Source organism: Mauremys reevesii, unplaced genomic scaffold (genome assembly GCF_016161935.1).
Source record: "Mauremys reevesii isolate NIE-2019 unplaced genomic scaffold, ASM1616193v1 Contig13, whole genome shotgun sequence".
Classification (NCBI taxonomy): Eukaryota; Metazoa; Chordata; order Testudines; family Geoemydidae; genus Mauremys; species Mauremys reevesii.
In genome coordinates this window covers 1-20,530 of record NW_024100749.1, presented here as the reverse complement: position 1 = coordinate 20,530, position 20,530 = coordinate 1, and the positions used below count along the sequence as shown (strand labels likewise).

The following is a 20,530-nucleotide window of genomic DNA, read 5'->3' as shown; positions in this document are numbered from 1 at the left end:
CTGAGCTGTAATTTAGCTACCCCAGGCCTTGATGATCCCTGGTAGCCAGATGCAGGGTCCTAGCTTTTAAAGTGAGCAGAGAGAAAATAAATCCTCATCCCTTACAGCGCGGGGAGGGGGTCAAATATATTCACAGTTTGGACTCCATCTTAGAGAGAGTGACCCTTGGAGCAGCTCCCCTCCCATTAACACCCCTGTGGCTACTGCAGCAATTACTGACTTCACGTACTTTAGTTCCCTTTAAATACAAGTTCCCAACTGGAAAGCAGGAAGATCAGCACCATGTGTCCAGCAGAGCTCCCAAGTCACTGAATTAGTGGGAAATTCACTATTTGCACTAATTTCAGCTGGGTTTTTTTCTGTCGTGCTTCAAAAGCAGGCAGCCTTTCATAGATACATGTGAGACAGACTCTTCCGCCAGCAAAAATCCAGTACCAGTGACAAAGTAGGAGCTATAAACCCATGAGTTCAAATATCACAACTCCAACCCAAGTAACTAGAGAAGTATTAGACACTTTCTTCTCCAGATCACAAGTTAATTGAGTGGTTGCACAAGGTCACTTCAGCTGGAACTGGGAAGAGAACCCAGGTCTCCAATATAGAAAGTCCAAGCAGGAGCCATGCATTCCTACTGCCTTTTGGGATGAATGCATACAATAGATATGATCTGGTTATCTGTCACTACGCACTACTGCACAGTGGAGCCAGGAAGAGAACTGTGGAGCTCTGATTGCTAATATTCTAATATAATAAGCATTTGTATATCTGCTGGCACAGTATTTGTCAAGTTCCTCCTCTAGTGATTGGCCTCAGAAATAATGGCAATTTCTCCTGAAGTTCAAGCGGTGGGGACGTGTGCTGGGGACCCGGGAGGCCATACAACAAACCCTGCTGCTGTGGGAGTGGGGATTGTGTGGTTCTATTTGATAGATATTTTAGTGTTTTTTAATAGTTTATTTACAGTAATTGCCTGACAATCAACAGATCATAATGGTTTTAACTATTGTGGTAATGTGCCATAAAATCCAGGTATTCCAGATTGCAAACATCTGTCACGCATTTTGATTGCTGGTGTCAAGAATGGGTAGGTTTGGAAGCTGAGAAGTGACCCAATCAGCTCTATTCAGAGCACAGCTGAACGATTTCTGACATATATGTTTATATAAAGCACATGGCCCAGAATGCGGGCTGGAAAGCAATGTATCACAGTAAGATCCAGACTATCATAGTCACAAATACAGATATCCTCACTGGGGCTGGGTTGACACAAACAATGTAGGGGAAAGAAATCCCATGTTTACCTTCAAAAGTCACAGCTGGTAAATTAAAGGGAAATAGACAAGAAGAATGTTTTGTGTTTCATTTACCTTAAGTAAATGTCAGGCTTAAAAGGAGCAGAGAGGGAACTTTCATAACCAGAACACATGATAAAAACATCCACAAAGTGTTTTTCCCTGAAAGATACCTAAGTGGAAATACTGTCCATGAACTATGGGGTGGAATGAATGTTACAGTCTCACTTTCAGAAACATTTTATAGATCTCCATCTCCCTCTCATGTTCTCTTTCTTTTTCACTTTTCTTTCATTTCATCCAGTTTTACACAGCGTTTTCTCTAACACTCATTTCCCATCTGTTTATTTCTCTGAGTCTCTCTAACTCTTCTCTAATTCCTGTCACTGATCATTTCAACTCAGGTGCCCAATTCTCTCTGCTGAATTTATCACCTCCTCTTTCCGTGTCTCACTGAGATTTTCCCTTCTCAGATTGTTTTCCTTTCACTTGTCTCATTTCAGTCTTCCCCCCCCCCACCCCCATTTTCCCCAATCTTCTCTCTTTACTCCTGTTTTACTTTATGTTCACCTCTTCCCATTTCATTTCTCTCCCTTCTGGTTAAACCTGCCTTGTGCCTGACTCTCCACTCCCCACAGCCACCTCTTCATCCAGGTGACATCTCCTCACCCACAACTCCTTCCCTGGTGGCCTGTAGGTCATACTCTCCAGGGCCTGGGTCTCCCTCTCCCAGGCTCCTGGCTGGTGCTGAGCCTCCAGCTTCTACCCAAGACCTCAAATTTGAATTAATTAATTCTGTGTCCCTGCCACCCCCAAATCTGCCTGTCCCCAGACCAGCTGTTAGTTATACCCCCTGCCCAGCCCGCACCTCTGCCTGTCCCCAGCCCAGCTGTTAATTCTATCCCCAAACCCCACATCACTTCTGTCCCTAGCCCCTCCTTCAGTTCTGACTCTGCAGCCCCATATCTGCCCCTCAGGGCCCCTCTGCTCCTCCTGCAGCTCCAGGGGTTCCTCCCCCCACCCTCTCTCATCCCTGGTGCTAAAGGGAGAGCTGGGGGAGGAGCTTCCTAGTAACACTGTGACTGGACCAGAGGCTGGGTAGATGGGAGTCCTCCAGCATCATAGAGATTACGAGGACTGTGGCTAGAAAAGCCCATATTTTCATGGCTGTTTCTCCCCTCCCCATTGTCTCAGTGACACTGTCTGACCCAGCATCCCCAGAGTCCTCCTGGAACATAGAGGACAGTGACTAACAGGCTGCGCAATCCCTGGAGTAGTGAGATTGGCTTCTCCATTTCAATCACTTCCTGCTCTCTATGGTTTGACAGTCCCCAGAGACCACCCCCAAACCACCCGCACTGAGCGCACAGGGTCGTAGAGACTGTACAGTAGAAAGTCTGCTGGAAGTCACAGGCCCTCCAGGGTCATAGAGAATATGGTTTCTGAAGTTTGAGGGGCTGATTTCAGGATACCTAGGTTTATTTCAATGCCCCCACCCTGTCTCAGGCACACAATCTGAGCCCAGATCCTGGTCCCAGCACCCAGAGCCAGGGTTGGATTCTCTCCCCAGGGATGGAGCCCGGCGGGAAAGTGAAGATTGGGGCCTCATCACCAACATTGATAAATGTCACCTGCCCCCGGTCACAGTCCAGACAAACCCGGATCCTGCTGGGAGCCCGGCTCAGGGGCAGGGGGGTCGCAGGGGAGGTGAGAGCCCGGAACTGACCCCACCACCGCTCCACAGCCCAGATCCCCCCCTCAGGGCTACGATTGATCAGTCCCTTCCTCCTCACAGATTCTCTGGCCACCCCCATAGCCCAACATTGCCCAGCCACCACCTCCACCTCCCAGCAATGTCTCCCCGAGGTGAATCCCTCCCAGCCCAGCACACAGGGCTCAGTGTCAAATCTCTCAAGGTTCTTGGGCAAATCTTGCTGTGTGTTTCCGCGTCTCACACTTTTCCAGTCCTCAGACAGGACGAGCTCTGGATGAGCCGTGTCTGGATCCAGAGTCATATTTGCTGGGGAGAGGAAGAATCAGAGCATTAGGGGCAGAGCTCTGCCCTGGGGGAGGCTGGGACCATTTCTCACACTCCCCAGCATCCCCGTCCTGGCTGGGACACTCCTGGATCTCAAGGAGCTGCCTCTGGCCTGGGCACCTGAGACCAAGCAGAGATGTTACTGCAGTTCCTCAGTCCATTTAATGGGACCCACTTCATTAGTTTCTCCTTTAATGCAAAGGCTTCAGCTCCCAGCTCCATTCCCAGCACTAGAGACACAGCAAGGAAGGTGTCAACATCTCTTAGTGAGGCAGGAGCACAGGAAACAGGCAACAGCTTTTAACCCCTGAAGCAACCTCCCTCCCCAATTCAGCCTCCACTAACAGGCTAGGGAACAGAGAGGATGGTGCAGCATTGTGGAAGAGCTGCTTAAGACCAGAGAGTAGGAGGTGGCATTAGGTGAGGTAACCCCATCCCAAGCCTGGAGAGAAGGGAGGAGCTGCCAGCATCAGAGGGAGAGCATCTCCCCAATCCAGGAAGCAGTGAGCAGCTCCAATAGGAGAGTCCAACCCAGCCCAAAGGAAAGGCAGGATGTTGGAGAAGAGCGACAGGGAGACCCCCTGCACCAGGGTGAAGCAGAGGGATGTGTCAGCCCTCAGGGCAGAGAGCTCTGTTCAGATGCTGCTCAGGGAGAGTTCATCAGCATGGGCATGAACTGAGCACTAAGGTAACTGTCAGGAGTGTTTGTGTGACTTCAGCTTGGGATCTCCTCACTGTTCAGTGGGTTTATTTGTAGGGCTGTGTGTCATGGCTGCTGTTGGTGTGGTTGGTAATTTTAGCTACACTCTCATGAAGATGTTTTCACTGGAATTTTCTCACAATTCAAAGACAATCTCCACCTGCAAACTCACCCTGTCTGAATGTTCCTAGAGATTCCCCTCTTTTTGTCTTCAGTGCAGACGGCAGAGTATCTGGAGGGGGAAAGGATAAAAAAGATGAGATTTCAGGCTTCATATTTATAACAGCATCACCACTCTGAACTCCTAGAGCTGTGTTTTAATTATGAGAGAGAAACAGACAGAGACGCCCAGAGACACACTCAGATATTTAATATAAACTAATCCGAAACCATCTATTTCCTCTCTCATTCGGGCATCTCTTAGCAATGGACCCAATATCCTTGCAGCCTCACATCCGTCCCAGGACACACAATCTGTAAGTGAGATTTACTTTTCTCCTCATCATCCCCTCCCACCCTTCAGACTCCAGGTGGTTTGTCTCATTCACTTACTGCCTTTTGTCATAACCAAGACCCAGATCATACAAAGACTTTGACATGAAAGTAACTTTACCCAGTTTGGTCCTTTTGACACTAACGGGATGTTCAGAGTCTGCGGGAGGTCCACCGGAGCTCCAGGACCGGCAACCAGCAGAACTCCCCCCGTGGCGTGCCGCCGTACTTGGGGCGGTGAAATGGCTAGAGCCGCCCCTGCTCATTGGATTGTCTGTGCTATCGTCGTGTGTGAAGTTATAAAGTTTGGTTATTTATGTGTTATGGAAACATGTTGTGAGGTTGAAAACACCCACCAGCAGCCTTTCAGGTATAACAGTAAAAAGGGCAAGCAATATTAATGGCTTATTGAGGAAATGCACACAAGCACAAGGATTACCCCAGGAACTGTGTACACTAGAAACCCCTCAGAGATAGCACTACACAATGGAACTGTTTGACCCGAGGTGACAGCAAAAGAACTTTCCAGCAAGTGGGGAGAAGATATAAAAGGGGGACAATGATATCATGAGCGTACCTCACTCTCCCTGCAACCACACACCTGGAAATATCTGAGAGGCAAGGACTGAACTGTTGTAAGCGATGGTCCAAGACTAGAAGCAACTAGCCTGTGTATGAAAACCTGGGAAAGCCAAGGCAACTTGTGCCTTAGGAATCTGCCAGCCTGTTTATCACCCAGGGTGAGGATTTGCTCATTTATAACCTACCTATCTAGTGTGTTAAGCAAAGTTTGCGGGTTTTGTTTATTTACTGAGGTAATCTGCTTTGATCTGTTTGCTAACCCTTATAATCACTTTAAATCTACCTTTTGTAGTTAATAAACTTGTTTTGTTTATTCTAAAACCCAGTTTGTGGAATTCATAATTGGGGACAAAAATTGGAGAACACTTCAATTTCCCTGGACATTCAATAACAGGTTTAAAAGTAGCCATCCTTCAACAAAAAAAACTTCAAAAACAGACTTCAAAGAGAAACTGCAGAGCTACAAATCATTTGCAAACTCAACACCATTAATTTGGCCTTGAATAGGGATTGGGAGTGGCTGACTCACTACAAAAGCAATTTTCCCTCTCTTGGTATTGACACCTCCTTATCAATTATTGGGAGTGGACCACATCCATCCTGACTGAATTGGCCTTCAACACTGGTTCTCCACTTGTGAGGTAACTCCCTTCTCTTCATGTGCCAATATATATTTATGCCTGTAACTGCAATTTTCACTTCATACTTCTGAAGAAGTGGGTTTTTTACCCATGAAAGCTTATGCCCAAATAAATCTGTTAGACTTTCAGATGCCACCGGACTTCTCGTTGTTTTCCTCTACACTTAGGGAGGGAGCAAATTTCATGAGCTTACGCTGCACAGTTTTCTGTGGAGCAAAAGACAATGCAATTTTGGTTTTCCACCCCAGAAGAGGGGTGCATTTCAGCACTGGGCAATTCCCTAGCTGAGTCTTCCCATGCCCTGCTGATCTTAGAGTCTGTGTCTTTCTGCAGCTGGTTGTGTCCCTACCTGTGTGTGTGCTGGAGGAGGCTTGAGGGCCTGGCACTGCAGGACAGGGTGAGGGAGCCCAGGCTGGTGGAATGGACAGGCTCAGTGGGACCCCAGTACTTCAGGTGGCACCCCAGAGTAGGGGGGTAACCTATCACAGTGGCGCAGGGAACAGGGTCATGGGCACAGCTCATTGCTCTGAGACACTGGTGGTGATTTTAAATGAGTTTTAAGTGTGTTGGCTGGAGAAAAGACCGGTTTATTATTTTTTAATTGCTTATTTGAGGCAAGGGAAGTAGGGGCAGAAAAGCAGGAAAATGAGTGACAATGCAACAGTTGCAAAATGGGAGCTCTGCAGGCAGCAGAAAATGAAAAAGAGCACAAAAAACGTATGGAATTACAGTTTCTGCAGATGGAGGCAGAAGCACCAGGCAAAAAGCTGCCCTGGAACTGAGAGACAAAGAATGAAGGTCCAGAAGCAAGCCATGGAGGAGAAGAAAAAAAGTGAGACAGCATAAACTGGCCTTAATTGAGAGGCAGAACCAGAACACCACACCAGGGGGCCCCACCTCTCCAAAAATCTACAAATGGGAGCCATTGTGTCCTACTTATAGTGCAACTGGGGACATTGCTGAATATTTCATCACCTTTGAGAGGCTGTGTGTGTTGCATGAGATTTCTGATGATCAAAACATGACCACTTTGGTTGCAGAGTTGTCTGGGAGAGTGCTGGATATATTCAATAAGATGCCAATGGGTGACACTTCCAATTATGGTAAATTCAAGAAAATAGTTTTAAAACAGTTTACGATTACTCCTGAAACCTGATGTCTAGGATCTGCTACATCTGCTCCTTTTGTCTGCTTTCCACTAGTTGTTATGTTCAGTATTGTGAATTGGTACAAGGGTCATGCGTAAGTTTGGACAGAGAGAGATTGTGCATTTATACTGACTGACTGGGCTTTGGCCTGGTTAGCAGTTTGTTTGACATAAGGGAAATGTTGCTGTAAGTGACCTTGTTATTAAGTTATGTGTCCATAAGTTGCTATGTGAGACAAAGACATATTGTGACCACACAATGTGCTTAAAGACAACAGACACCCAAAATGTAGTGCCAAGGACCAGTTAGCAAAGTCCAAAAAACTCCATACACAGACAAGGGTCAAAGTGACCTATGCATAATCGGTGGTAATAAACCAATCAGAAAAGAGAATAATAACATGGACCTGTCTGAGACAGCAAAAGCCCTGAAAATTAAGAAGTTCATGCATGTGTATCGTATGAGCTATATAAGATACTTAATAACACTCAAAGAGGATTGGAAAAGAACTAATAAATATATTAGTTGGATGTGTATAATGTGTCAGCCATTGAAAGGGTAATGAGAGCTTCATAGGAGAAATCCACTGTGACGCACCTATGTCCTAGGAGAAGGCAACTGACCAGTACGTCTTTCAGTATGTCTGTCATTTCTTACTTTAATAATAATTGCAAGGCATCCTTTTGGTACAAACAAAGGTTTCAGTTAATGAACCTGAGTGACTTGGACTCCACGTGTGTGGCATTCTCATCCAACAATGAAATAGAAACATAATCTAATTATGAACGAATAGGCCAGAGTCATTCTCCTCCAACAGTCTCAGAAGCTCATCCCAATTTCCCATTCTAGATCCCTTCTAGGTACCTTTGAACTTCCTCAGAGTCTCCAGTAGAGCAACAGTTTTCTGGGAGAAATCACTGAGTCTCTTGTCCTGTTTAGGAGAAATCTCCACTGGCTGCTGGAACTTCCCTTTCTCACACCTGGACAGAAACAATGTCACATGGTTATAGTTCATTCAGTGACGCATTATAAGTTCTTGCTAGTCAGTGGCTTCTCTAATGGGCTGGGAGTTAGAATTTCTGATAACCAGGGTCCTAGCAGTGACAGGCCCTATTCCATCCCCACAATCCTGAGGAAGTCAGCCCCCAGGGATGTGACATCTGTGGACAATACTTGACGTCAGTCTTCCCCACTGTATGGGAAATTCCAGAGTCTTCTGAAGAAGGGTGAAAACCTCAGGATGAAGTTGATCAGAGAGATTTGTATCCAAAATGTGACCTTCCCCACACATTTTGCTGTAGAGCCCCTGCGAGATGCAGTGCTAATATCATCTCCCAAGCTCTTTCCCAGCATTGTGAATTGTGGGGGGGAGTGAGAGAGAGACACGTACCTGCTCAGGGTGCTTCTGATATCCTAGAGGAGGGAGAGAGAGAGAGAGAGAATTTCAGTCCCAGCTGACACATACTTAACATTCCAAAGAAGGAATTTTGCAAGTATGGGGAAAAGAGGCTCTGCCCTGGCTCCAGGGCCATGTATTCACTGAGCTAATGGGGCTTTTCCATCTCTAATATCAATGTGTCTGTCACTCTGCAGTGAACAATAGTTATTCACATGTCAAGAATGCACATGCTGAGTTACACTGGGATCTCTGACTGCTGAAACACAGTGCTTATAATTTAGGAGCTGTTCTGTTCCTGTGTGGAGATCCTGGATGTTTCTCACTTGAGTCTCACCTGCAGGAATTCACTCACTGGCTTCTGACACTTCCCCTCCATCTCACTGATCAAATCACTGAGATGAGAAATCTGCTTGGAGAGTTTAGTGGCATTTTCATTCTGTATTTCCTCAATTTCCTTGTCCAGCTTTTCCAGCTGGGCCAGCAGGAGCCTCTCTTGTTCCTCCAGGAACTGCCGCAGTCGCTGAAATTCAGACACAATCTTCTGCCTCTCAGTTTGTGTCTTTCTCTATAAACAAAAATAGGGAAAGAGCTGGTCAGAACATGGCTGGAGCCTGGGGTCCCTTTACAGAGTACTGAGCAAAGCAGGGGGCACCCAAAAAAATGAGATTTTTTTTTTTGAAAAAATTTGGTATTTGATATTTCCAAAAAAGCATCAAAGTAGTCATTGTGGGAAAAATCAGAACTTTGTTAGACTTCCTTACACTCCACTACACACTCTTCCCCCGTTTTTCTGTTCTCTTTTTATTACTTATTCCCACCTAAACCAGGGGGGTGTCCTACTAACGTAGATCGAACTAATGCGAGGAAATCAGATCCTGTCATGTATTGCAATAAATTTATGTTTTATTATTGATATATTCTTCTGAGTTATACGTACTTGATTTGTTTTTCCTTATATATACATAAAAATAGTGTACGTTTTGTAATTTGTTTTTTTTTAATTTTGTTTTTTGTAATTTGTTTTTTTTTAATTTTGTTTTTTGTTTTCAGATAATTGAGATAAGGGGCAGGATGAAACGTAACCAACTGAATGCTCATGCTGTAAATAATAGGAGAAAAGATCCTGGTATGTGGATTGATTTCAGTACCGATGATGTAGCTTACTGGATAGATCATGGACCAAATGACTGTCAGCACCACACTGGGCCATTTGAGAAATCAGGTCGGACTTTTACCAATGGCAAACAAACAAGATATTGTCCACAAAAAAATTTTTTTTGGCATGAAAGCAAATGGTGAGAAATACACTCGAGAATGGCTACTGTATTCACCATCAGCAGGGTCTGTGTACTGTTTTGATTGCAAACTTTTTGCATATAAACCTTCAACATCCCGGATTGCTGCAGATGGATTTAGTGACTGGTGGAATACTGTTTTTAATTGAACAACTCACAGAGATTCAATGTTGACATATTTAAATCGAAGACAGGGCTTTGGATTGACACACAAACTGTAAGGACAAATTAAAGGGGAGCACGAATACTGGCAACATGGCTTGCAGCGTGTTATAGCTGTTATTCAAACATTAGCTGAACGTGGTCTGCCTTTCCGGGGATCAAATGACACATTTAGATCATTGCAGATTGGAAATTTCTTGGGATTGTTGGAGCTTGTGGCTCAGTTTGACCCATTTTTAGCAGGCCATATCTCAAAATATGGGAATGCTGGCAAAGGGAACCCATCATACTTATCCAAGACAATATGTGATGAACTCATTGGTCTAATGAGTGATAAAGTTTGTTCAGCTATTGTGGATGAATTAAGTACTGCTGGGTACTTCAGTTTATCTGTCGACTCTACACCTGATCTTTCACATATTGATCAATTGAGTATTGTACTAAGATATGTGTCTCCCACAGATGGAAAACCAGTTGAACGATTTATAACATTCCTCAATTTGAACAGCCACACTGGTGAAGAAACAGCAAATCTAATACTGCATTATCTGTGCTAAGTTTGCAAAATAGATTTCTCAAAGTGCAGAGGTCAGTCTTATGACAATGCTGCCAACATGTCAGAGCATTATCAAGGAATACAGAAGAAGCTTTTAGAACAGAACAAATATGCCATATTCATACCATGTGCTGCACACTCTCTCAATCTTGTTGGCCACAGTGCTGATTGTTGTCCGGTGGCAGTAAGGTTTTTCTCAACGGTCCAGTTACTTTATACAATTTTTCTCTGCCTCAACACACTGATGGGAAGTTCTTAAAACATATTTGGGCAACGATCATGCGTTGAAATCTCTTTCTAATACTCGCTGGGAGGCACATGCAGTGGCAACAAGTGCAATTCTGGAGTCCTACTCAAAGATTGTGGCTGCATTAGAAAGTATAGCTGAAGACCAATCACAAACGGGAGAAACTTTGAGAGACAGAAAACATTGCAAACAAGATGCAAGAACTAGAGTTTGTATTCATGTTGACCATGTGGAATGAAGTTTTACAACACTTTTACCACACAAGTCAAGCTCTCCAAGAAAAAGAATTGGATTTGAAAACATGTGCAGACCTCTGCCAATCATTAGCAGACCACTTACACGCTTTGAAGAATGATTTTAAAAGATTTGAAGACATATCAAAAGATATCTTGCCTGATACTAACTACAAAGAAGCCCAGTCCCACAAGCGAATCAGGAAAAAAACAAGCAAATGATAGCAGTGCAACAGAAACAGTATTGAATCCTAGAGACAAATTTCACATATCTACTTACTACGCTATAATTGATACACTTGAAGCTCATATGAAGAGGAGAGGTGAGATTTTCTTTTCTAAATGATATGGGCTTATCTGCCAAACAATATTCACAGGGTTCCCAAAAGCTAGTTGACTCATACCCTGTTGACTTGAACATGAATCTCTGTGGAGAAGTACGGCAGTTCCATTGTTATGAGTGCAAAGTTTAATGAAACAGGAAAAATGAAATTCAGTCACATTGATCTCCATGACATAATATTGGAAGACGGAATACAATGTGTATTTCCAAATGTAGAGATCACACTACATATTTTTCTAAGATTGATGATTACTATCTGCTCTGCAGAATGCTCTTTTTCTCAGCCGAAAAGAATAAAAAACCCACAGAGAATAACAATGTGTCAGGACAGACTTGATTCACTTTCCCTATTGTGTATGCAAGCGGACATGCTTCAAGTCAGCTTTGATGAACTTATCCAGAATTTTGCAATCAGAAAATCTAGAAAGAAGGTATTTTAATTTCGACATACATGTAAGTTTTGTGTCATTTAAAAAAAATTATTTTACGGTATAGTATTGTTTTTATTTTGAATTACATATGGGGGGGGGCACCATAATCTTTTCAATGCTTAGGGCCTCTAAAGGTCTTAATCCGGCCCTGTTGCTGAGTGTGCAGGAGGGAGAATTTCTTTTTAAATTCTATAAAAGCAGCAAAGAGTCCTGTGGCAGCTTATAGACTAACAGACGTTTTGGAGCATGAGCTTTTGTGAGTGAATACCCACTTCGTCGGATACATGCCCTTTGTAAATTCTAAATCATCTGACACTGAACAATATCCTGTGGTTACTAGAGAGAGGGGTTTCTCACATCTTTCAACATTTGCATGTCTGACATGGATAGTGCTTTATCGAGAGCCTTGGAGACGCAGATCCAAAGCAGCAGGAGGCAGGACTCAGCACTAGAGCTGGGTGACATTTTCTGCACTAACATTTTTTTTCCAGGGAAAATACAGATTTGTCGACATTGAAACGTTTTATGAATTCTTGTCACTGTCGCCAGTTGTTTTGTTACAAAAAGAAATAAATGAAAAATCAAAACATTTTCTTGTTCTTTTTTCCCCAGGATTTTATAATGCTCTAAACTGAAACAAAACATCTTTGATTCAACCTATTTTTTTTTAATACCCAGCCAGTGAAAAAGATCTGGTATGTGCTGAGCTCTACTCAGAACCACGTTAACAGAGACATGTGGGGAGAAAAACAAACAAATGAAACTATAACACAAAAATCTGCAGACTCAGGCAGAGAGCTCTGCATTGGATGCATTCAGTTCACACTGGGAAAAAAATTATTACAGCTACAAAAGCTGGAAATTAATTCATTAACACACACACACACACACACACACACACACACACACACACACACAATCTAAGGATCATGAAGCAGCAGACAAAAGTTCATATTCCCAAAGGCCACAAAGCAATCATTCACAAGAGTGACATGTGAGGGAAATAATCCGGAATAAAAGAAAAACTGTAACTAAAGAGAAACTGACTTAAGAAATAAGGAGGATGTGAGCTGTAGTGAAAACAAGAAAATCAACATCTCTGGACAGCACCCTCAGGCATACAAGGGGAATGACAGGAATGGAGAAATTGTCAGAGAACAAAGAGACTGTAAGCGAGAAGGGAGTGGAGGGATAGAACCCAACACATCACACCCAGGAATGCCTGGCTTTATTTAAGTTGAAGCTCAGAACAGTAAACAAAACTCGCACAAGAAGATTCCTCAAGACAAAACTAAACATCCTCCAAACTCTGGGCTGACAGAGGCAGAGAACTGTGAAATGTGGAGTGAACATGTAACAGTGGGGGGTTGTTCTAATGAGTTAGATTTTCTAATTGAAAATTCTGTTATTTCATTCATGTTAATTGTAAACTGTGCAGTGAGTTTAATTAAGGTAACAGTAGTTAATATGCAGTAGATAAGAATCATGGTTTACCGTAGTTTATGGCAGTGGTTTTCAACCTGTGATCCGCAGACCCAGCCAATGGCAAAAGACAGACTGAAAACTGACTGAACAGAAATCAACTATGCACACAATCGATTTTCACAAGAGTCCACACCTCCATTTGAAATTTGCATATGCAAAAAGGTTGATAACCACTCATTTATGGTGTAAGCCTAAGTAGTAATTCCTGTGAAAAAAACGTAATTTTGATTTACGTGTGATTATTTCTGCTTTACCCCCAACTGATTTCTGCTTTACCCCCAATTGATTGAGATAAAACATAATTTGGCCACTAGATTGCCCCGGCCTCTCCTTATTGCTCTGATTCAGGTTGCATCTGGCTCCTTACAACAGCAGGTTAATAAAGACGGGCACCTACTAGATACTCCTGTCTTCTCTTCTCTCCGCTCACTTTACATCCCAACAGCTTTTCTCTCTCTTCCCTCAGAGTCTTCAAGTGGGCCTGAATCTTTTCCTGAAGAAATAGAAAATGATTTGAGTGGTGTTATTTTTAGTTTTAGGAGTGGGGGGGAGGGGGAGGCTTTTCCAGCACAAACACTCCAGAGATCACTGGAGAATCCAGTAGGTTTATATCATCAGAGATATTAAGGAAGTGGAGTCATATTAATGGACACTGGGAGTGTTTTATTTTCAGACTCTTTGATGTTGTTTGACCTTGTTACTCCATTAATTTACACCAACAGGAAACTGGCATCACATACTTGGACCTGGCGAGTGGTGGTGGTGGGGGCGGGGTTTGTCACAACCTTAAAGGTTCCCCTGGGGAAGGCAGATCAGCAGTGCATGTTGCTAATGCTGTTGCAAGCATCGCGAAGCATTTTGGGGAGAGTCAAAGGTGTGAGTGTAGAGTGGAAGATTCCTTTGCAGGCTGCGAGAAGCCAAACGGCAGGGCCGGCTCCAGGCACCAGCATTCCAAGCTGGTGCTTGGGGCAGCATTCTGCAAGGGGCAGCAGTCCCTATTGTTTTGCCCCCAAGCAGCACGCCGAATTGCCGCCGCGGGCGGCGGGGGCAGTCTGTGTGCCCTTAGGGTGGCAGGCGCGTTTCCGCAGTGGTGGCAATTCGGAAGCAGGAGCTTCTATGTTTAGCTGTCCGGGGCGGCTTCAGCTAAACACAGAAGCTGCCACTGAATTGCCGCCACCGCGGAAACATGCCTGCCGCCCTAAGGGCACACAGACTGCCCCCGCTGCCTGCTCAGGGCGGCAATTCGGTGCACTGCTTGGGGCGGCGAAAACTGTAGAGGGGGGAAGGAAAAAGAGAGCAGAGAACGGGTTAACTCAACACTGCAGCTAGCAAGCTTGGTCTGACAATAAGACGTTGGCCCCAGTCCAAGGTCACAGTGCTAGATGAGAAGTTTCTCTCTCACCCAGCCACAGCCAAAAACAAAAGAAAAAAGAAAAAGTACACTGAACCAGGGCTGCAAAAATAAAAAACACATGCGAAACAACAAGGTGGGGAGCAGAGCTTTGCCTCCCTGGAGCCGTTGTTATTTGGGAAAGCGAAGAAGACCACAGAAAGCCGGTTTGGACTGGCACAAAGAGCACCAGGAACAGAGGCCACAAAATGGAATACCCGCAAGGGAACCCAGGACTTAACATCCTCCTAAGAGCTGGAGCAATTCGGAGATCACAGTGGACCCTGGACGACCTGTGCGCACAGTAGAACTCCCGTCCACCCTTCCCCCTCTTCTTCATATGTTACACCCAGGCCTGGCCAGCCTCGCATAGTAAGTGTGTGAGTATAAAAGTGGGTTAGGACTTGGAGCACTAACAGTTTCTTCCTTCCTCTACGGAGTGTGGGGAGCACCCATCACTGTCCACTGTTATTTTATTATTTTATTAATAAAGCTTCATAACATAGACACTTGGTGTGTTCTGTCATCTCCTCCCAAACAATCCTGCAGCCTCAGCCTAATCACCTGATGCCTCAAGCAAATTGGTAACTAAGATCTGTCACGGGGAGTTCGCGGGGGAGGGAGATGGACGAAAGAAGGAACATGGTGGGCGGGGGGACCTCACGAGGGAGGAGGTGGAGGAGAGGAGGGACGCGGTGGGGACCTCCAGAGAGGGGACGTGGAGTGGAGGAGAGGAGCGACTCTCGAGGCAGCGGTGGGTGAAGGGGGCCTCAGGGAAGGGGCAGAGCAGGGATGGGAAGACGTGGAGCACAAGTGGTGCCACCACGGCCTAGGTGTCCAACCGCGGGTTAGTGGTGACTGCACCAGAGGAGGCTTAGGCTTAGCCTCCCATAGTCAGTGGGTATAATAGGCTAGGGGAGACTGGGCTGTAGACTCCTCCTAGTGCCTGCTGCCACGCAAGCACCTAAAACATTCCCCATAGAAAAGTGCAGGCACCTAAGTCTGCACCAGAAAAAATGGATAGTTTTGAAATCTGGACTGGTGACCACCCATGATGACCTAACTATCGTGATTGCCAGTGTATGCAAACACAATGCTCTTTACTTGTCCCCCACTCCAACCCCTGGTCGTTTTCTTTATCTACCTGCTGCAGATCGTCTTCGTTAGACTCTGACTGTGAACTCTCTTTGCCTGACTTGCTGTACGGTGCCTCGCACAATGGGGCCCTAATCCCTCACTGGGGCTCAGAGATGCTACTGTAACAGAAATCAGTACGTTCTATTGATTATGAATTGTTATTAATGTCAACATGGAAACTTTATGGGCACTGAAATCTACAGCCAAAATTTCCAAACTGAAATTTTCAGGACTGGGACTCTCTCCCCGTGGCCTCAGGAAACGTGGAAGAGGGATGACTCTGGTCACAGGGTGGCTGACCCTATAAAAGGAGAGGGGTCTCTGCCCCATCTGTGACATTGCCACTTCTCCTCCCCAGGTGGGGAAAACAGAGGAGTGGTGGCCGGGGGGTCATGCGATTCAATCAGGCCTGGGGTTTGCAAAACAGAGGCCTATGGAGAGCCAGAGGGAGGAGGCCTGTGGAGAAGGCAGAGGAGGCCTTGGAGCTTCCACGGGGGATAAGGCTGATCTCCAGACTAGAAGTCCTGCGAGTCACTACTGAGAGAGCAGGGGTGTTACTGGCCACAGAAAGGCACTGTGGATTTTTTCTGGGAACCTCAGAGGGAAACTGAGGCAGCGCCCCAGGCCAGGAGGGGGCACTCTGGAGGCAATGACCCTGCTACATGCCACATTGCTCTGCTGCCCCCTCCAATCCAGTCCCTGCTTCCTGCATTGACAGATTTCCTAGGCTGTGCAGGATGGGAGCTCCATTCCAGTCCCCTCCTACATCTCATGAGTGTGCAGCACAACTCCCTCAGTTCCGGCCTGGGTGAGGAGCTCTGCAGGAAAATGATAAAGGGGATGTGGGCCATGAGGACAGCCCCGGCTACATCCTTCTGCTCCCTCAGCCCCAAGGGCAGGAGCAGCACGGGGTTAATAGCTTTGAGAGATGGTGGCAGTGGGGAAGGGCAGAGAACGGGGGTCACTGTCCAGGACTCCACATATGGGGAGCAGGAGGAGTGGGGTGCGGATTACTCACTCCCCCCACACTCCAGCATATTATCCTTTGCATATTTTATTTAAGGCCACACTTCTCCACCAGCACAAGCCTTTGGAGGATTCCCAGTTGCTGGGAAGCTTACTTAGGCCTGCAGTCTCTTGTTCCTCTCCAGTGCCGGCTCACTGTCTGGGGCTCAGGGAAACCCTAATGCTGGGGGAAGGTGACTTTCCAAGGCCTTATCTGGCTGTAAAAATAACAGTTGGTCATTTCCTACCTTGAATTCTTCGGCAGCTTCCTCTGCAGGAATGACGGTGTGATCTCTGTGCTCCTTGGATCTGTCACACACCAGGCAGATGGGGATTTCGTCCTCTTTGCAGAACAGTTTTAGAGGCTCCTTGTGTTTCTCACACAGTTGCTTTGTTTCTGGTTCCCTCCCTGACTGCAACCTGAGTATTCTGGCTGCTTCCACAATATTCCTGAGCTGCCTGTTCAGCCTGAGGTTCCTCTGGGGAAAGAGCTTTCCACATTCCGGGCAGGAGACATCTGTATCAAATCCCTCCCAGCACTGGGTGATGCAGGCTTGGCAGAAATTGTGCCCACAGTCTAGAGACACCGGATCTTTAAAATACTCCAGACATAGGGTACAGGTGATTTCATCCTGGAGTGTTTTTGCTGGATTCGCAGCAGCCATGGCTTCTAGTGCAGGAAAGAGACCAGAGAGGAATTTACTTTCACTTCCTTCTGCTCAAAATGGGCTGACTGAATATTGCCTAGTCATCAGGCATTTCCTTTCTGGGTGCAGACTCCTGTTGTTTGTTTTTTGTGGACTGTAAAGAACCTTTGAATGAAGTGTAATGAGCAGGGCCCTACCAAATTCTCCACTCTGAAAAACGCCACGTGGACTGTGAAATCTGATCTCCCCCTTAAAATCCATCTATTGTTGGGGAGAGGTAGGGCTGGAGGCACCCCAGCTGGGGGTTCCTACCATGCGCTGGGTGCCAGCTGCTAGTCCCAGACCAGTCTGGGGAGGGATGGGTCTTTATATTCCCCTCCTGAAGCCGGCTCAGATCCACCTCTGGGAACCTCTCCCGGCTGCAGGAAGCCCTGGGGCTGCTGGCTGGGAGCCCAGCTCTGAAGGCAGTGCACAAGTGAGGGTGGCTGTCAGCCCCTGACCAGGGCAGAGAGGCCGTGGCCCCAGCTGTCAGTCCCCAACCGGAGTAGAAAGCTGCCAGGAACACACACCCACACCCACCCTGCCTTCTGCCCTGCTGCTGGTGGTGTTGCTAGCTCTGGTTTTAGAACTGGATGCCTGGCCAGCAGCCGCTGTTCTCCAGCCATCCAGCTCTCAAGACGGAGCCCCTGCCAGCAGCAGCTCAGAAGTAAGGGTGGCGATCCCACAACTCCCCTACAATAGCCTTGTGATCCCCCTCCACACACACGAGACCCTCTTTTGGGTTGGGACCCCCCACAATTACACCACCATAAAAATTTCAGCGGTAAATACCTGACACCATGAAATTGACTATTTTAAAAATCCTATGACCATGAAATTGACCAAAATGGACCCGGAATGTGGTAGAGACCTAGTGATGAGTCCAAACTGGCATTAACTCCTCCAAAATATTGCAGATACCCCACTGCCATGCAGCGTGCCCTGTTCTTTAGTCACACAGTTGTAAAAATGAGAGCTGGTCAAAAAAAAGTCTAAAAGAACAATTTTTCTGTCAGAAAATGTCATTTTGTTGACACTGAAACTTTTCGTGGGAATGTTTCCACGTGGATGATTTTTTTTCCAGTAAGCATTTCAATAAGGTTTGTGATGCTGTATGGAATACGTGGGACACTTTCTGATGATATTGATACCCAGTGATGAGCTGCCAAAATATTAACAACAGGTTCCCTCCTCCTCGCCTCATGATGGGGTCGTGCCCCCCCCGGGGGTCGTGCCCCATCGAACCCCTCATGTTCCTTGACACCCCCCCCGGGATCCCTGACCCATCCCCCCCCTTCCCTGTCCCCTGACTGCCCCTTGCCGCCCCACCCAACCCCTCCTCTCATTCTCGATGCCCCCCCAGGACCCCTACCCCATCTAACCACCCCTTCTCTCTGTCCCTGAGTGCCCCCACCACCTCATCCAACCCTGCTCTTTCCTGACTGCTCCCCGGGACCCTTGCCCCCATTCAATCCCCCTGTTCCCTGCCCTCTGACCGCCCTGACCCCTATCCACTCCCCCACAACCCACCGAACACCCCCTCCCTGCCCCCTTACCACACTGCCTGGGGCCGGGACCGGGTCCACTCCGCCGGGACCACAACCGGCGCTGCGGGGCCCAACTCCCTGAGCCGGGCCGGGCCAAAGCAGGCACCGCTCGGACGGAAGCGTGGGGCCCGACTCCCTGGGCCGTTGCTGGGGCCGAGCCGCTCGGCCGGAACCGCAGGGCCCGACTCCCCAGATCGGCACCGGGGCTGGAGCCGTTCGGCTGGAGCCGCAGGACCCAACTCCCCAGGCCGGGTCGGGCTGGAGCTGCTCTGCCGGCACCGGAGCCAGTGCCGTGGGTCCCGAGCTGGGCCGGGTCAGAGCCGCTCAGCCGGGACCAGCCCGAGCCGGGGGTGCTTGGCCGGGGCCAGGGGGAGCCGCTCAAGTGGAGCTGGACTGGGCCACACGCGCCATCCCCCGCACCCGGCTTACCTGCCTGCTCCTTGTTTCAGGCTTCCCGCGAACATCTGATTCGCGGGAAGCAGGGGAGGGGGAGGAGAAGGAGGGTGGAGCGTTCAGGGGAGAGGGGGAGGTGAGCTGGGGCTGGGGGCCGGGTGGACAGCTGCCCGAGCCTTTGTTAAATTTAAAAACTTTTTAGAACCGGTTGTCCTGGAACAACCGGTTCTAAAAAGGCTTCTAAATTTAACAACTGGTTCGTGTGAACCGGTGCGAACCGGCTGGAGCTCACCACTGTTGATACCTATATAATAAAAGTGCAATGAATCTTACCAGATATACTGTGTAAGGTATCAGTAGGAAAGTTACAATTTGCTAAATAAGATCACGTTTATATGTTTGTGTCGTCTTTGTATCGAGAGTTAGGAATATGTGTGGTGTATCTGTATTTCAAATTGTGCTGTGTATCTGGGTGACACCCCCCGAGAGATTGGTATCAGCACTGCCTACCCTGTTCCATGGCCCAGCAAGGGCCATCAGCTGTACAATGGATCCATTGAAAGAAGCCTGGGGCTACACTGTATGAGTCAGCAAGACATGGAGGGGCATGGCTATGGAAGAGAGCTCTATGGCTTTTCCATGTGCTTTGAAGTTTGTGTTTGGGACACGGAAAGTACAAGCCACATGGCAAAAAGAATATAAAAAGCAGCTGCATCGTCTCCATTTTGTCTTCAATAATCCTGCTTCCTACCTCTGGAGCAATTTCTCTACAAACTGAAGCTCTGAACAAAGGACTGAAAGACCCATCCAAGCTGTGGATGTGTTTCAGAGGGACTCTCGAGACAGCAAACTCACCAATACTGCTAAGAACCTGATATATGGACTTTAAATTCTTATGTATGCACCTGATTGCTTTACCATTTAACAACTCTCTTCTTGTTTTTTTCCTTTTCTAATAAACCTTTAGTTTTACACACTAAGGGATTGGCTGGCAGCCTGGTATTTTGGGTAAGATCCAAACTAGTACTGACCTGGCAATGTGGCTGACCCTTTGGGGTCAGAAGAACATTTTCTATAGAGAGCAGAGTTTCAAATAACTTCTCATTGTACTGGCTCTAGGTGCAGATTGGGAGCCAGAGAACTGGAGTGCAATAAAGGGGCTGTGTGATTTCTTTTTCCAGCTTCTTGCTAATCAGTGTGGGGATCAGGAGCACAGTTTGTGACTGGTTGGTGAGTTTAACTTCAGTGTTATCCACCAGTTATGCGATAATCTGTTCTCCTTTTCAACCTGCCCTGACTGTGGCATATTCACCGTGGGCTGCCCCAGG

The 20,530-nt window shown here is 46.9% G+C and overlaps 1 protein-coding gene across 1 annotated transcript; it reads right to left on the bottom strand.

Moving 5' to 3' along the window:
- Positions 1-837: 837 nt before the first annotated feature.
- On the bottom strand, positions 838-17,241 carry LOC120392959 (zinc finger protein RFP-like). Its single transcript, XM_039517614.1, has 7 exons — positions 16,825-17,241; positions 13,442-13,537; positions 8,627-8,857; positions 8,284-8,306; positions 7,758-7,873; positions 4,203-4,262; positions 838-3,312 (listed from the first exon to the last, which is right to left on the bottom strand). Exons 1-7 carry the CDS (start codon positions 17,239-17,241, stop codon positions 2,795-2,797), a joined length of 1,461 nt encoding a protein of 486 aa, XP_039373548.1. The 3' UTR covers positions 838-2,794.
- Positions 17,242-20,530: the final 3,289 nt, after the last annotated feature.

What these genes read in the sequence shown, in the direction of transcription:
- LOC120392959 (XM_039517614.1), bottom strand. Translation starts at nt 17,241, where the DNA reads ATGGCTGCTGCGAATCCAGCAAAAACACTCCAGGATGAAATCACCTGT. An exon ending in ATCAGAAGCACCCTGAGCAG is followed by an intron (nt 7,874 to 8,283) that starts GTACGTGTCTCT and finishes GTTTCTGTCCAG; the next exon opens with GTGTGAGAAAGGGAAGTTCC. An exon ending in GACTCTGAGGAAGTTCAAAG is followed by an intron (nt 4,263 to 7,757) that starts GTACCTAGAAGG and finishes TTCCCCCTCCAG; the next exon opens with ATACTCTGCCGTCTGCACTG.